The sequence below is a fragment of the Falco peregrinus genome, chromosome 11 (genome assembly GCF_023634155.1).
Source record: "Falco peregrinus isolate bFalPer1 chromosome 11, bFalPer1.pri, whole genome shotgun sequence".
NCBI classification, from domain to species: domain Eukaryota; kingdom Metazoa; phylum Chordata; class Aves; order Falconiformes; family Falconidae; genus Falco; species Falco peregrinus.
This window is the reverse complement of record NC_073731.1, coordinates 14,034,925-14,053,271: the sequence shown is the minus strand read 5'-3', so window position 1 is coordinate 14,053,271 and position 18,347 is coordinate 14,034,925. Positions and strand designations below refer to the sequence as shown.

At 34.4% G+C, this 18,347-nt stretch overlaps 1 protein-coding gene across 1 annotated transcript in view; it reads right to left on the bottom strand.

The window, feature by feature from the left end:
* The window catches only part of DNAH8 (dynein axonemal heavy chain 8), a 137,287-nt gene that overhangs the window by 64,571 nt on the left and 54,369 nt on the right, over positions 1–18,347 (bottom strand). The window contains 11 exon segments of the mRNA XM_027788521.2: positions 1,004–1,241; positions 5,237–5,377; positions 5,455–5,696; positions 6,994–7,240; positions 10,864–11,025; positions 11,642–11,776; positions 12,541–12,648; positions 12,743–12,829; positions 14,768–14,955; positions 16,892–17,070; positions 17,452–17,624. Of these exon segments, the coding sequence (XP_027644322.2) occupies positions 1,004–1,241; positions 5,237–5,377; positions 5,455–5,696; positions 6,994–7,240; positions 10,864–11,025; positions 11,642–11,776; positions 12,541–12,648; positions 12,743–12,829; positions 14,768–14,955; positions 16,892–17,070; positions 17,452–17,624 (1,900 nt within the window).

Here is an 18,347-nt window from a genome sequence, read left to right as displayed (position 1 = left end):
TTGATCATGTTCTTGTTAGCACACAAAAAAACCATTTAATCATAGAGCTAATGGGGGAAGTACTAGAAAGTATAAAAAAGGATAAATCTTCTCGAATCTAGATAAAACACATCTAACAAAGGATGTACTTAGTCATGAACTCTAATTAATCTACAATCCTACTGAATATACACATATTTCTTGAAGTTATATATAGCTATCTAAATTTAAAAAAAAAACAAAACAACAAACAAACAAACAAAAAACCCCAACCGAAAGGAATGTTTACTTAGAAACTCGTTCTCACGCTGCTGGTGAAAAATTATAGGACATGGGAGTATGGATTGCGTATATGTACACTAAATTAACATGGCTGGCAAAAAAAATAATAACCTGACTTTTGATACAAGAGAAATAGATATATTCAAGTGAGAATATGTTCTGAAAGAACAGCAAGATCTTTGTGACGTTGGTTGTGTGTGTGTTACTCAAGCTATAAATTCATTATGGAAAATACCTACACACTACTCAAAATAATATTCACAATATTCAAAATATCACACTACTACAGTTTATAAAACTGTAAGATTTATTACTGATTATCAGGCATGGATAAATAATAATTATTAAGTGGAATTAAAATCAGATTATATTTTTAAACAAAAATATTATCTGTGAGAAAGTTAAATACAAAATTAATGTTAATTTAGACTAAATCAGCTTAAGCAGAAATTATCTAAAAATTGTAAGCTTGTTAGGTTCATAGGAAAGAAATGTGCAAGAATGAAATTAAAACCAAAAGAAATAAGAAAATGTTACCAATGAGTACTCTATCCCTTGTTTCTGAATTCTCACATCTGCAGAGCCATTGCACACAGAATCTGTGTTACTACTATACTGTCATCAAAAATCTCCACTCATATGACTGTATAATAAGGACTAAAGGAGTAATTTTAAATTTCAAAGAAGCTATAATAAATTTTAAAATGCCACTATAAAACAGAATGTTAGCACTTTTACTTACCATAATCAGTAACATAAAACTCATACATTGTTTGACTGGTGCCAAGGGAGATTTCTGGTAAGTCTAATTTATTATCATGAGCTCTAATGAAGGCTTCAAGTTTATCTCTACTGTCCAACTCCAGAAGGGCACCTAAACTCCACATTATTGCAAAGCAGAACAATTTATGCAGATGAAATATACTTGATAAACCACCTTCTTCCTTTGATGGAATCAAACCCTCCAGAAGATTAATAGACTGAAAATACATTAAAATATCATGCATTAAGAATATATTACATAATAATTTTTAAATTTTATGCATAGGTGCACATGCATTATTTATATGTATTTAAACTTTAAATTCTAATTTGAAAACCAATACAGGGTACAAAGAATAACATAAAATTCAGAACTACAAACCAAAGAAAATGGGTTAAAGATATGTATAAAAAACTGGAAAAAAATTTAAAATTATGTAAGTAACTTGATCATCAACTGTCCTTTAAAATTGTGACTATATAATAAATATTATTTAAGAGCTAGGGTATCAGAACAGCTTTTCAAGGGATTTTATAATATTTAGTCAGATATTCAGAACTCCAAAAGTAGGTGGGGCCTATCCATCTCTTTCCATCTTTAACCATGGAAGAATTTTCCACATCTGTCTATTGTATTCATCTCAATTACAGTCAATTAAAGTATCTATCACATTAACTTCCATTTTGTGTTTTTAAAAATAGATTACAATATCCTATTTTATGATTGCCTCACTCTATGATTCTAAGGAACTAGATTCCATATTCCAGAAATCTAGTAACTTGCTAGCTACAATTTTGTGATGTCACTCATGAAACCAGATGTTTGAATGTCTTAGATAACGTCACTAATATTCCCTTTTCTATACAAGGCAGTGTCAAGGACTTTGCTTCAAAATATGTTTTTTTAACAGTGAAGCAGATTTTCAATCAGCTCTTGGAATTAGTGTTCTTCATGCTGTCTTGGATCTCATACTTAAAGTAGGAAGTAATGCAGTAAGTTATACTTTCAATGTAGCCTAAAGGACTTAGAACACTTCTGATTACTTTAAAGTTCAGTATAAAGAGAAATATTACATGTCACAACATTACAATAATGTCACTTCTTTTCTTTAGAGGACAATAGAATTATTTATTTCCAGGACAGGCTGTGTCCCAGCTTATCTGAACAAAATCTTTTTTCTCCCTCAAATACAAGCTCAAGTCCAAAATTTCCCATGATCCTCTGGGTCTTAGCAATGTTCTGTAACAAGTTTTTGAAGAAAGAAAATGGAAAAAAATTAAACTGACTTATAAACACACACAAATGTTTGCCACAAATCAGATCAAAACTTCAGCTTGCCCAGCATCTCATCTGCAATAGTGACCAAAAGTGGACCCTTAGAGAAGAGTAAAAACAAAGAAAAAACTCTTTCAGCTTGTGGTGGTACTAGGGGTGGTACTTCCTGCTGGTAATCTCTTCCGAGTGGGGTTTTCTGAACCAAATACACTTTTCATGGGTTTAGAAATCCTCTACAGACTTTTCCACCCTGAAAATATCAAGACTGGTCTTGAACCTACATAAACTTTTATCACCTATAACACTGTCTGGCAAGATGTTCTGTAGGTTTGCTATTCATGGCTCTGAACAGTTTGTTTTTTCCCCTGTGTGAACCCCTTTATGCTTATCTACACTGAATTTCAATTCCCATTTTATTACCTGTTTATTGAGTCTCATAAAGTCTGCCTAGAGTTCTTCATGGTTAGCTGCTTTGTCCTTACTTCTCTAAATAATTTAGTATCATCAGTAAACTCCTTAAACTAAAAGTTTTCCAAATTGCTTATGAACATTTTGAACAGCATTGGTCCCAGCAAAAGTACCTTCGGATCAATGGTAACCTCTGTCCTTCCAAAGAACTGATGCTCCAGTCACACATTTCCTATCTTCTAATCAGGTATTTATCTAGAAATGAATCTCCTATCTTCTGCTATGACTGCTTAGCTTCCATGTAAATCTCTGGTAAAGAACTTTATTGAACACCTGTGTTCCTTCATGCAGACCATATCTATCAGATTTCCTTCAGCTACACATTTATTGACTTTTCCAATAGGCTTGTAAGGCAGGATAACTCTAAGAAAAACATGTGTTGAATCCCCTATGGTAAATTATATTTTTCTACCTAAGGAGGTGGACCAGAGGATAGTAAACAGAAAGTCAGTGGAAGTTACACAGAGGAAAGCAAAGGTGAGATCACTTTTTATATAAAACCATTATGAAGCTGTTGGAGATGGAAAAGCAGCTTAAATAGTGAATGCTAAGAAATGGCAGATAATTGGGTACATGTGAATGTTTGGTTGTACATCCAAAACTGAACTTTGTAAGTCAAATACAAGTCTGCTATCTGCTATACGCAACAGATTTGAGATGGTTATACATTTTGAAAACACCTGACCTACAAAAAAGCAGGACATCCTGAACACCACAATTGATAAAGAGATACAGAAAGGAGCCAGCAGTCAGGGGGCTGATAAGGTACAGTGCTTCTGCACAGAGACCATTTATGGCAAAACCAGGATCTTAAAAGGAGAGGTGGTGTGGAAGAGTTTCCAAAAGAAGTGGTCTTAGGGAAAAAATGGGGCCCAGAAATAATTTGGTGAACATTCTTGTTAGAGGAAAGATCCAGGAAATGGGGGAAGATCCTTGAAATCAGACGTATGTAGACTAATGCAGAATGTTGTCAAGAAACCTTGTCAATTAATGCCCAATCCTGGTAGCTGCAAGCAGCTGCACAGCACAGAAACCAACATGACTTTCTGCCCTACTTCACCACACCAAGAATAAAATCCTTGATGGGAGAAGAAATCAAGACTAAGTGAATATAACACTGGAGGTGGGGGAAGCAAGTGAGGAAGGGAATCTGCGCAATGATCAAGTAGGGTAAAAGCTCTGGTCTCACAGGTTCTTAGGTAAGCCCCAGAATGGAGATCCACTAAGGGTTATTTATACTGTAAATAAAAAGAAACTTGCTAGAGATTTTCATTCACAGGAAGAAACATTCAACAAAGGTTAAATCAGGAAAATATTTCCCTGACCAAACAGAGTAGAACACTGACTTGCTCACGCTTCCTAATAAGCCCTAATCAAAAATAACATAGAAACTTCTAGTCCCAGGAAAAGTCTTCCATGAAGATAACATCAATTCAGTCAGAGGTTTCACAGATAACAGAAGTAGAAGAAAAAAAATATCTTTCTCTAAAAATTTTGTGTATAGCATGTCCATCCTGTTTATCATCATAATTGGAAAGTTACATACTTTCTGCCTGTGGACTTCAATTCTATAGATATCCTAATTCCGTTTAATACTGCACAGCTAATCTTTGCAGCATTTACTGTGAACATTATTTGCAGCAATATTTTCAAACTGTTGAAAATCTGAAACTAAATCCCTAATAAATAGTAAAGAAATACTGGGTGCAAATTGACTATTATTAAATTGAAGTCTTATTCAAAATATTACCTTGTCTAGCCTCTTATTCAAAGGCACCACTGGATTTGTTATGAGCATGTGAGTATAAAACAGATTACACGGACAAACAGAAATTCTGGTGACTTAGAAACTGCAGATGACAACAAACTTATTAACAAATCATCTGGAGACATACAGCATAGGACTGAGTCTTGCAAAATCTGCCAAAAACATAATGTTATTATTAATAATTCACTGATGAAGTTTGGACTCCACTCAAGGTAGAATTCCAGTTGATAGGAGGAGACAGGCAAAAATAACTACATTGACCTTGAAGACCTGACTGACAGAATCACAGCTATCACATCTGGAGACAGAAAGATAATTAGAATTATTCTTCACACTCGCTGCTGACCCTACCTGTAGGGTTAGACTGACCCTTACCACAATTTATTTAATATTGAAAGAAGTGGAATGAGACCACTAGCTTATCAAACATATGCTTCTGAAAACTTACTGAAGCCTGCAAATTCCAGTCATCAGAACACTAGCCTACATAGAAAGCAATAAAGAGAAGTAAAATTTTCTTCTGCACATCTGTAACAGTTCTTCTTATAGTGCCTTAGAAACAAATGCTGAGTTGGAGGTTTTCTTTGTCAGGAAACAATCTTTTCAAATTAAATTTTGTTGATATTAGATGTTCTATTTGCTATTTCTACATGCTTACTATAGTCAGTCACCTCATACAGACTTGCACAGTATTGTTTTACCTGCATAATGTAGTTACATTCCAGAAGCTCCATTTTTGGATTAAGGTTTAGTTTCATATATCTATATGCTGGTTCAAAGATTCTATCATACAAACTTTGTAAAACTTCAGCTTCTTGAGAAGAACGTTTTTTCAGCCATGCCTGAAAAACATCCACAATATTTTTCTGTATGAAATGTATAATGTAAAGTTAGGAGTACCCAGAAATGATCATCTTACTTGCAATATTGGTCTCCAGCCGAGGGTAGAAGAACTGATATAGACCATGCCCATTCGAGAAACTGTTGCTGGAGAGGCATTCTCAATGTTGTGGACCTCAAATAACAGTTTACATGTAGGAGACATAGGAATTCGATCTCCATTTGCTAGAGTGAGGGTTTTGTTATCATCCAAAACTGAATTTAGATTCTCAATCCAGATTGCATCTACAGGACCATCTAAAATCAGAAACACATTTTCACCTGAAAAAATAATCAAGAGATACAGTTCATATCACCGTGCTGAAAAAGCAAGAAAATAAGTTTACAAAAGATGGTCTAAAACTTAAATAACATATAAAAATGTATTTTATTTATTGTAATTTCTGCCATCTCCATGGATGCTTATTACTGTAGAAACTGCATACTTGAGTAACTATTTTTGAAACAATTAGCAGCAAATGAGGGCACAAGTATATCTTTATAATGTTGGACATCTTTGGTGAGATTACCTTGGATGGCTGCCTCACAGACACTGCACCACTCTTTCCCTCCCCCTCCTCAACAGGACAGAGGGAGGAAATAAGGTGAAAATGCTTGTGAGTTGAGGTAAAGACAGATCACTTATCAATTACTGTCACAGGCAAAACAGACTCAGGGAAAATTAATTTATTGCAAATTAACATAGACTTCGATGACGAGAAACAAACACAAAAAACTAAACCACTTTTCCCCCACCTCATTTCTTTTTCCAGACTCAGCTTCTTCCTCCCCAACCTAATCTAATTCCTCCTTCCTCCCTGCATCCCATCCTCCTTAACAGCACAGGGTGAATGGGGAATTCAGCATTTTATTGCTAAAATAAAGGTTCTTTGGGCCACTAAACAAAAGCCACTGAATATTCACATAACAGGATGGTAGTTAAGTTAATGAAAACTATCATCACTCATCAACTCTGAAAATCTAGCTGCTTTTCTGTTGTTTTGAAACATAAATATAGATGAAAATGCCTAAATTTTGGCTATCAAATTTTACAATTCTGGCTTTGTTTTAAATATAGAAGTTTCCCAATAGAGAAAATTCAACTTTCTTTAAAAAAGAACCTCCTTCTAGGAATGTTCCCTACAATAATTCCTGTTCTTTAATATAAATGTTCTTTTTCAGATACAAATGAATCACTGTGAAAATGAATTTCAGTATCCCAATCCTAAAATACTGAAATATATACATGGGTAATCAATGTATGAAAAACCATGGGAAAAAACCCACTACCTTAAAACTAGTGCAATTAGTACAAGTAAATCCAAATTATACTTTAACAGCTTCCAAAAACCACATCTTTACTGTAGAACTGAAGTACTAGGAAATGAACAAATTTTTTAATGATGTACTACTGAAATAATAAATTTTTAAACTGTTGCCTTTTCTTGAGGATTGAACTGTAACCTCATCCATGCTCTCTCAAGGGGGAACTTCACTACATTTGCAAATTCAAGATGCTTTTTTCAACATATCATTCAAGAGGTATGTTTACGATACTGTAAAGAAAGTATTTACATACCCTTTTTAACTTTCAGTGTTTTTCTCCACAGTGCAGAAAAGATTCCATCTGTCCAATCATTAGTTGCAGCATCTAGTTTTCCAAACAACTGAGAAGCAGTAATAGCTTTAGGGTTCATACGCAGTTCCCTATGAGGTTGGCCACATTCTGTCAGTGCTCTCATTAATATACTTATGACCATTGTTTTTCCAGATCCACTAGGTCCAAGTGTCATCAACCCATGACGTACTAGAGAAGTTTCATACAACTATTAAAAAATCAGAATATTTTAAGAAATAAATGTTTTGGGAAGATTTTTGCTTGCTTTTAATACATTTGATAGTGATTATAAATGGATTAGACATACAAATTATATGCTCAGAACTGAAATCAGCATTTGTTTCCTGATTTCCAGTATTTTGTGGAATAGTACATACCTTCACATCCTGATCTTCTAAGCACCAAGCAGGTTTACTATAAAACAGTTTACACAGCTAAATCTTGCCTAAATTTTTCAAAGAAACTGAAAATAAATTTACCAGATTTTAAAAAGGATTTTCTGCATTATTCCAATGGAAAAAATGAATGGTTACCAAAATATTAAGGCAACAAAGGAATGGCTAATCACCACAGTACTAAAACACCAGAGTATATAAAATAAACACAGGGACCACACTTCCTCCAGGATTGCAGATGGGTTTAGGTTCAGGAGAGTTCTTTATTGAATTTTCTGTTTTTCTTTTACTATTAGCTATAGGCTTGCTATGGAAGTGGCAGTCTGCCTACACAACTATCTCCTTTTGGAGCAACCGAAAGGAACCAATAAGTGGTAGTCCTCCTGGATGACAGAATGTTGTAAGGAGAAGCATATATAGCTGCTGCTGCAAGCTGAATAAAGGCTTGTATCAGTCCAGGAAGATCTACAGGCACCACAAATCTACACTAAGATCAAATCCACCATGAACTTGACAATTTCAAACTTCTTAGTCCCAGTGGAAGATGGAATTTGTTAAGTATTGAAATATTGAATATTAAATATTGAAATATTAAGCCATGAATAAAATGGTGAACATGACTTTAAGCAGGATGGCCAAAAATGTTTTCTGCCGTGTAAAAATTATGCTGGCCATTAGTGTGAAGCTATGTGAAGGACAATATGGATCCAGCCTGCAGAATGCGGAGCAAAACCTTCTGTAAATTAGGTGGAGTCTGAGCAGAGCCATAAATATAACTCTGCTTTGATGACAGAGACATGATATTTTAGTTGCTGTGAAGTAACATAAGGAAGAATGTCGCACTTTTTAGAATACTGTAATGCACTGTATCTTTTGCTCTCATTCAAAAAATCATGTGCCAGGGCTTTTTTGTTGGTTTTGTTGGGGTTTTTTTGGTTTTTTTTCTTTTTAAGGTAGACAAGTTTGGAAATTTCAGACACCTGGTAATAAGCACAAAGGTCAGATTGCTTTTCTTGGTTTACATCTAGTTTCTTTTAAGATACTTAGTTTGTAAGAGCCAATGATGTAGTTTCTAATTTATGACTCTACAGCCAAGAAACACTCCTAGGACTTCAAGGCCTGTAGTTTCAGAAAGTGTCTATTCTGAGGCTGTGTTTCAAGAAAATGCAAACATATTTCGACAGGGTAAAATGTTCTTAAGTGTCAGTTATTGTAGCTGTACTCTTAGCTTGGCAACCAGGAAAATGACGAATAAATTAGTCTAAAGCAATATAGATTTCAGCCACTGGAAGTGGTAAAGGTTATTAGTCTTAACCATTAACAGTGTTTAACAATTATTCAAAAAGTAAGCATAAGTAAAATATGAATATTTGAAGAAAACATAGTTCCTCTTTAGCTGACAAATTTTACAAACCAAAATCAATTTGATCAATTAATGAAATTAAAAAAAAATACATTTCACTAATTAAGGCTATAAGCTTAATCTCAATGAGTAATACAGCCAATAAAGTAAAGCTGATCCTTCTTTAAAGCATGGTATTACAAGAAAAAGCGTTCACACCTTGTTGCCTGCATGCAGAAAAAAACAAGGAATCAGAGAACACACGAAACCAACAAACCCATAATGTTTAATAGCATCATTATCACCAATAATTAAAGTGTGTTCTCAAAAAAGAATAGAACAAAAAGACAAAAGAGCAACAATGCTCTAGTTACCTTTCCAGCTTGTCAATTTACAGTTGTTAATGACTGATCTTTTTTTCTTGAGTTGTTAGTCTGCTGCATTTGAATGTTTGTTTTTTTTTTTAAGAAGGTTGTGTATAGGGAAATGTGTTGGCATAAAGCTCATCAGAACATGAGTTAACTGTCTTTAATAATAAATTCAGTTAGTTTCAAACATGATTGCATGTCAGAAATACAGCTGTCAGCCATTTAAATGTTATGTCAGAGTACATGTCCAGAAAGCCATTTAAGCATCTTTTTTCCTTCAAATTAAATAAATACATATTCATTAATCAACAACACATCATAAAGATGATCCCACACTAAACACAAATTATCATAATCCCAAATTACAGTTCAGTCATCAAATCATTAGTTTACTAAACATAATGTCTTACAAATATGCTGAAATCAAAAGAATTTCTTGCAACACCTTAACCATTTTTTCTTTTTTGCTTTACAATCAGAACACACCCCAGGTCTAAAAAGCTTGCAACATAAGGTAAAAAAAAACACACTACGCTCCTAGCAAACTGCCAGTGCACAAGGTCTATTTCAGTATCCCTCAAGTGCCAATAACCAAGTGTTTTTCATGTCAAAAATAAGCAACTTTTTGCTTTATGTAAACAACGTTGTTTGCAACAACTTTTTGCTACAGTCTCTCACTCAGGTTCCATGTATTTTCTTACTCGTTTTTACTAAAACTTTTACATGCAGATAACAAAGGGATACATAAATCCACCTGGGTGAGATCTTTCTACAATATTGAGGTTGGTTAATGCACTTCAGAAGGATACTTGCTTTGAACATTACGGATACAAATTTACAGCAGCTGGGCTTGTTTACATCCTTTGTAGTCCAGAAAGCCTCTAAACCTCTTTATAGCTTTAATCTCTCAGTCATGCATGTCCTTGAGAGAAACAGTTCCCTGTGCATGACAGTGTCACTCCTGTTACTGACACTATTTTTGGTTCTTTCATATTACCTACATGTATGTTCACTTGTCATGCTTAACCTTGTTATAGGTTTCCATAAGTTTGTCACAGCATATGATAAGACATATATGGTGTATGCGTCCTTATACTTTAACTCTTTCAATTTAGTACAGGTAAGCTGGATCATTACCTGATCAGTGTATAGGTTCTCAAAACTCACATGAAAAAAACTTTGTTTATTGCAATGTCCACTCAAACTCATGATGAAGACTCTTCTCCATTACAGAAACATATTTAAGTCAGAAATACATACCTCTTACATTTTTCTTTGCCCTTATAAAAGTCTTTTAGCTCTCTCCTCCTACTCAGCAGGAGTTGTGCCCTGGCTATGTTTCTTCTCACTCTATTTACAGCTTTGGCCTTCAAAATGCCTCCCAATCTTTCTTATGCCCTACTATCCCTACTCTAGGCTATGAAACTCACGTTAGAGATCCGCGTAGGTGCCTTGCTGCTTCATTCAGATAACTTAGATGCACTACCATATCTGGAAAGACTAAGTTAATAGCATGTTTTAACTTTTTTTTTTCTTCTTCTTCTGCATAATTTAAAGAAATAAATCCACAAGTCCCTTGGATTGGTCTTCCTTAGTGTGGTGTACACACAACCTTTGATTTTTCCCATATTAGAAGCACAGGTCATTGAGTGAGACAATGGTTTAACTACTAACATGGTGTTCTGACTCCTATTTGTTAAAAACGTTTTAGAAAAAAATGTTTTACCTGAACAAGCTTAAGATTCCATGATGGATGGTTAATCAATCCTGCCTCTTCAACCTGATTAGCTACTGCAGCCTGAAGCTCAGTGTAAGTACTGCCATCCAACTGTAACCCCGGAAAGAGATCATTGATAAGACTGAGAAACAAAGGCTCATCTTCATCTATCTGAAACCAAAAAAAAGTTACTAAGTACTTAAAGCATGGATATCCAAAGGATGTTCTCAAATAAAAATTAATCTCTATTTTAAAATAGCAAAAATTAAGAATATATATTCTAAATACAGGCACTTATGTTCATAAACACAACCAGCAAACAGGACAGCTCACTACAAAAACAGCATTTTTAAAATGTCATCCATATGCCATGTGAGAAATAAATTCAAAACTGAAAGAAATTTCCCACAGAGTAGACACTGGAATCTATTTTTTAAATCTATTTGTAAAACACTTGCAGCATATATTGGAAAGAACATCCTGTCTGGAAAGAAACCTTTAAAAGTTTAATTTAGTGGACACTCAAATTGTTCAGATTACTTACAGTACAGTAATCAGTCTGTGCACAAGTCAGTACAGTAGGCCACTATTAACCTACTTGAACCTTTTCACCTTGAGCACTGTTTGCAAGTCTAATAAACTCTCATTGCTATTTAATGATAACATGATGATTATTATGTTTCAATTTTAAAGAAAAGGATGTTTGAGTTTTTTCATAATCTTCTACAAAACCCCATGAAATAACTAGTAGACTTGCCTCTACGTGGTGCTAAAATTAGATTCTTACCAGCTTAGAAAGATTCATATCTCTTATCCCTCTCATAACAATGCTTGATTCACTTTCATTTGGCCTGGCCCTCTTCTGAGATCCAAGAGTCCTCAGTACTGAAAGGATATTCCTCAGACCAAAATCATAATGTACCTAAAGAGTGGGAAAAGGCTTATGCATCAGTGACAAGTTCTCCAGATTTATTTCATAAGTACATCAAACCTTATTTGCATATTGTATAGTAAAGTTGGCCTGCCTGGAAAAGGTAGCTAAAATAGGAATTGTTGCTGTTGTTTAGGAATTATTCTATTATAATAAATGAAGAATAAACAGCTCATTTTCAGGAAAGGGGGAGGAGGTATTTTTCTTTTCTAATTTAAATTTAATTTACTTCAACATTTATAATGCCATATAGCAATTATTTTGTAGCTCTGTATAGCAGGATTCTAAAAAAATAAGTTTCATTCCAGGTTGGGTCTTACCAAATAAGGCAGTTTAAAGTCAAGACTTCAGATCAAAGCAGTGCTATGGGAAGAAGGGCAACTTAAATCAAACTTAAGATGTTACCCCTGTGGTTTCCAACTTCCAACTACTTTCTCCAGCCCTGGATAATTCTTACATCACCAGCTCAATTTTCACTTGGCTGCCATGTTCAGGTAGAGAGCCTCATGCACTTGCAACTACAAACTATCATTGTTTAACAGACAAATGCATGTATGTGACTACATATATGTGAATTAACATGGATATTTGTTCAAAAATTTTAGACAAATACTTGTTTGAATTATATCTAAGCTACTTCAATATTTTGTAAAAAGCATAAAAGTGATACTTCAAAAACAATCTGCAAACCCAAAACCTAAGGGGTTGTATTGCGTAAATATAAAGACAAAGAGGAAAGGAATACATAACACTACCTGCTTAGAGAGCTGCTCCTCACAAAGTTTATAAAGAACAAAGAACTTCTGAGACAAGATCACATTATGACTAAATCCGTAACTTGCAAGCTTAACTCTTATAATTATCTGAAATACAATTTTTTTAGAAATTCCATTAGTTTTTCTAAAGATTGGTAAGCAAAGTAAAATACTTTTCTTTTAATTCATTCAGAAACTGTACCTGTTTATCTGGAACCATCATTGCAACAGTTCTAAACTGAATTTTGAGATTTTCTGGTAGTTCTTGACGTCCAGCATATCCAGGATTCTATATAAGAAAACATAATGCATTATTATTTATAACAGTCAAAATAACATACTTTTTATTGTTCGACAGATTTATGCATAAATACCTAGATCTGTTCAGAGTTAGAACTCTTGTCTACTTATGATTAAAATGTAAAGAAAACCCATCAACCATAACTAAGAATTAGTAACCATTGCATAATTACCAGACTAATAGCTAATTTTTTTTATCATAACAAGCCAAAAATCAGAAAGTTAAGATTTCATGGAATACAATCTAGTTGGTGGATTTCTTTTAGTGTATTCCCAATGTGAACAAAGTTTTCATTATTATATTGCAGAATAGGGAGGGGTTTTAACATATTAAAAATCCAGTGTCTAGCAAGACCCAAAATAATATTATTTTTTTAAAAAAAGAGAGATAACAAGCAGCCTGTGGTGAAAAAAATTAGGATGCCCTTCTCTATTTCTTGTGCCTGAAAGGCTAGCCTTAAAGTACAAAATCTCACTGAATGTTCAATAGTTTATGAGTGAATCCTACCCGCTGAAGTAAGAATCATAGTAAGAAATTGTAATTCCCTTTTATTAACAGAACTGGTTTTAATAATGGCTGAAGAACACCCAAAAATATGTTGAAATGACACAGTAAAAATAAGAGTCAACAAAATTTAAACATAAAACTTTACATCAAAATCATATGAAATAAAATTTTAATGCCCAAGAAAGTCTGACTAATTGAAGATTTCCAGAAACTTGTTGCCAACATGAGGGATAACTCTGACATCACACAGGTGACATTTACAAAATGAGAAGCACTCAAAATATATTTATGACCTCCTCTGCTACTACTCTGCACTCAAACATGCCGATGAAGATTTTAATTTCCCATAAAGTCATCTTGGACTGCCTTCTGCCTTGGCATTAGGAAACACACACTATAAAATTCCCTGCCCATGAGATTACAGGAACTAGTGCTATGAAGCCTCAGGAACCCTATGGGAACAAGGCAGCATGCTCAGAAAGTTAATATTCTAAATCCAGGAGTTTGTGTTTCTCCTTTGGGTAATGGTAACTCGTGTAAAATTATAGGTGTTACCTTGCATATCTTTTTTGCGCAGATTATCCATTCAGCTGTGGGACCTAACTTTGATCTATATATGCTGCAGTTCTTTTTAACAAATAATCATTATAAGACAGGGAACAATGTATCTCATAATACCCATAAAAACTTCATGATATAAGAAACATGGTTTTGTCATAATGCCTGCACTGATTCCAGTATTGATGCACAGAACAGAATGTGCCCCTTTTGCCACAGAAGAACAAACGTGGACATGCAGCATTGTAGTTACCAGTTTAGACACATCCTGTAACCACCAATCAAAGGATCTGATAACTTTTTTTGCACGGGTTTTGAAAAGACCTGTTGTCACCACAATACAAGGAGGGTGGTTTATTCCAGAATCATGCATGTCTGCTGTAAATCGGCTTAAAGAATTCTTTTCATAAATCCATGTAAAGCACCCATTAGATATGAAATATGTCACTGAAAAATATCTTTCCTGTATCTCCTGCTGGAAGTGAATGTTCTTTTGTTTTTCCTACAGTATCTTCTTCACTAATACTGTCAAGGCATTTCAAGCTAACGTAGTAATTAAAGTATATTAGTGTTTCAGTTCTCTTAGTGAGCACAGAGAATTCTCAAGGTTTGGTCAAACTCTTACTCAATGAATTGCAATACAGTAATAAAGGGACATAGTCATGAACCTTTTCAATAATCTTAAAGTAAAAATGAAGACGTGCAATTCATGAATATTCAGATTATTTATGTGTTCCAGTAGTTCAGTCTAATTCTATAGCAACAGCATCACTTAATAAAATCAGTTATTTTCACCTTGCCATTTAACTGTTTAATTAATAGCATAATTTGTCACTTCTCTAGAATTATTACTAGATTTACCATTGTTAGGAAAACGCCAAACTCAGGATTTAAATCTACACAGTCTCCATCAGAAAAAATGAACTGCCTTTTCCTTTCTTTTCTTGCTGCTAAAATAATGTGGATTTGTTGTGCTGCTACTGACAAGACAGGCAACTCAATTCGGTTGAATTCATCAAAACATCCCCAAGATCCAGACTGTGCAAGACCTAAAACAAGGACAGAAAAATTCATTATCTGTTGTTCTTCATGCATATTTGAGATATCTGAATTAGATTACTTTTGCCTCAAATAATTAAATAAGATTATTTTTATTTATTGCCCTGTGGCCAAGGCCTATCTTCCCCCAACCTAACTGACTATTTCAATATCAATCTGAATCAATACTTGCTGATGTATACAAATTGCTTAAAAGTGAATCAGAAAAAATCTGTGGATGTCTTGGGGCATTTGGCAGATCTTTTGTCCAGATCTTCCTGTGATTGTACTATTTTATTTTAAAATGACAATTCAATTATTTACAAAAAGCTGTTAGTCTAAAAAAATAAAAATACGTGCAGAGTACAAAATACTGGCCCCAAATGTTACAACAAAAAAAATCACTTTTTATTTTCATTTGGGTCTTCCAGCCTTCACAATACCTTTTACTTCCCTCTTATAAATCATAAAGGCTAAAATTATGATTATTTTTTCACTAGCTAGAGGTTTAAATAAAACTGAATCTCACAAGGTAGAAAATATTAATCTTCAAGCATATATCTCTATGTCTAAGCATTACCATTTGAAGTCCACACTAAAATGCAAGTTTTTCATGTAATGGTATAGGACATAACAACATAGAAAGTGTGGACAATGCTCTGTGTGAACTTGTCTATGAATGAAAAAAGAGGACAACAGAGAAAGAAAATGAAATGGGAAGAGAAATCTAGAAACACTATATTGATAACAATAACATTTTCATGAAGGAATAATTTCACAGTTGCCTAATTTCAGTTTGGAAAAGTAACAAGAGAATTGTTGTACCTTTAGCAACACTTTATGAGAAAATTTGTAGCAGCATTCTTTTCCAAATAATACTGAAGTACCAGTATGCAGTGCTTTTCTTTCATGCATACTGGAAGACAGCTATTTAAAAGTAAAAATTTATACAATTAATTTAGGGCATGTTATTGTTATGCAGTGAAGACTAAGTAATTTTAGCGGGATTCTGTCATGTACTCCAAGATCTTTTAAAAATATGAATAGCTTTAATTTCAAAGGGGTAATTACATTTAAAACCCACAGCTTTAGGCACTTTTATGCCATAATTACTTGCTTGCTACAAAAAACCCCAAACAAACAAACAAAAAAACCCCAAACACAACAAATTAAAATTAGTAGTTTCACTCCTTGCTTCTCAGTACATGCAATACCATAAATTTGAAAAATGAGCTGACAGAAACCTTATGAACTTCAGGACCTTCATCTGGAACAGAATAACTCCATGCAGCAGTACTGACTTGGTGGTGACTGACTACAAAGCAGTTTTGTAAAAAATGACCTGGTGTCCTGCTTAACAACTAATTCAGCATGAATCAGAATTATGCCCTTATATCAAAGGAAGCCAGCTGCAGATTGGACAAGAGTGTAGCCAGCAGGTTGAGGAAAATGATTGCTTGCCTCTACTCTGCACTTGTGAGATAGCACCTGGAGTACTGTGTTTGGTTTGGGGCTTACAAATAGACATTTATATACTTGCATGAGTCCCACAGACAGCTGCCATGATGGTCAGTGGCTGGAGGACACGACACAGAGGGAGAGGCTGAGGAAACACGATTTGTTGAGCCTGAAGAGAAAGCTAAGGGGAAAGCTTATTACTGTTCACAACTAGCTAACAGGAGGCACTGAGAAGGCCAGGGTCTTCTCAGAGGTGCAGTGGAAGAAGAGGAGAGAATGGACAGAGGTTTCAATGTGGGAAATTCCAAGTCAATGAAAGTATAAAAAAAATGTACTATGAGGATGGTCAAACACTTGCATAGGGGCTCAGAGGTGTTGTGGAATGTCCATCCCTGGAGATACTCAAAACCTAACATCAACAAGGTCCTGAGCAACCTGCCCTAACTGCAGCTGTGGAGGTCTCTCTTATCCTGCATGAAGAAGTCTTACCTTTGAAAATTCTACCCAGACCTCTGAAGTCCATCTGATCAGAGCAGTTAAAGACAACTACATATTTTCCCAGAGCCTTTCCCATGTCTTTCGTCGTTTCTGTTTTACCAGTTCCAGCTGGTCCTGCTGGAGCTCCTCCCATGTTCATTCCCAAAGCCTGCGCCAAAGTTATATAGCACCTATAAATGTTAATTCATATTAATTTATTAAATCATATGAAAGATACATGTGTAATATATATAAGATAACAATGAGTTATGCGATAGATTCTGTAACTCTTATGTTGAAACATTACTCCTTCATAAAGCAGTTCCATTGATTTCTGTGAGTGCAGGAGGTTCACAGTGGTAAAAGTCACAAAACACAGCATTTAAACTTTACTTATACAAGCAAAAACTTTTATCTTTTGTTACTCTAGTGTGTTAAAAACTGTGAATATTAGACAAATTAAAAAATTAATGTATGAGAAGATTTTCATGAATGACCTAGCCCACACAGGACTTAATTCAGAATGTACCATCTATTAAAAGTATTCATTATGTATAATTGGTTTTTCTAACCTGTCTGTAAGAGGTGTTATAACCAGCCGATCAGTGCAACCAAGAAATTCATTTTGGTAGACAAAATCAACATCTGTAATGGATACCAAAACTTGATCGAAATCCTCTTTAAAGTAGAATCTAGACTGCTTTAACCATTCAAAATCAGTCGGTGATTCAATGTGCATTTTTACCTTAAAAGCAAGTAAATAAGTGTATAACTGAGCATCAACTTTTATTGTCTTTGATAACTGTGATAAAATGCCTATTTGTATGAGAATAATGAGTGATTACTCAGGTTAAAGTTCCTGTAGTAAGTTGTAAGTAAAGCTTCTGCAAGTAAACTGAAATACATATAAGCATCACATATGTTTAGATGTATGCTAAACTGATATTAAAAAATTTCCTGATCACTTAACCTGATTTTTACAACACCTGTGTTAAATAAATATTAAATTGCTTTGGTAGTGCAGCTCACATTCCAAGTGAAATTAGCAAACACTGCTGAATCTGCCAAACACATTAGGACAAAAGGCATGATGAAGGAAGGATCTGACTGATGCATCGAATGCAAATTATGTAGGATCTAATAAGCTGGTGTCAGCAGTAAAAATACATGAGAGATGTAGTGTTGAGGGATGACATTCCTCAATGAATAATGGAACATAAACAATTTAGCACAATCTAAAAAGCTGAAGTAGGATTGGCGTTATCTGTTGATTTCAGTAGGGGTTTTTGTTGTCTTCTATGTGTTCTCCTTAGGAACCAGAAAGAGAAATCCCAGTAGCCTGCTCTCTGAAGGTGTAGGGGAGACAGAAAGAAGAAACCAATAGATATGGAAGATATTGCCATCATTGCTCTAACTCTGGAATAGGCGGAGCTAAAGTCCAGCCTAGTACCAACTACTAAGATTCTGT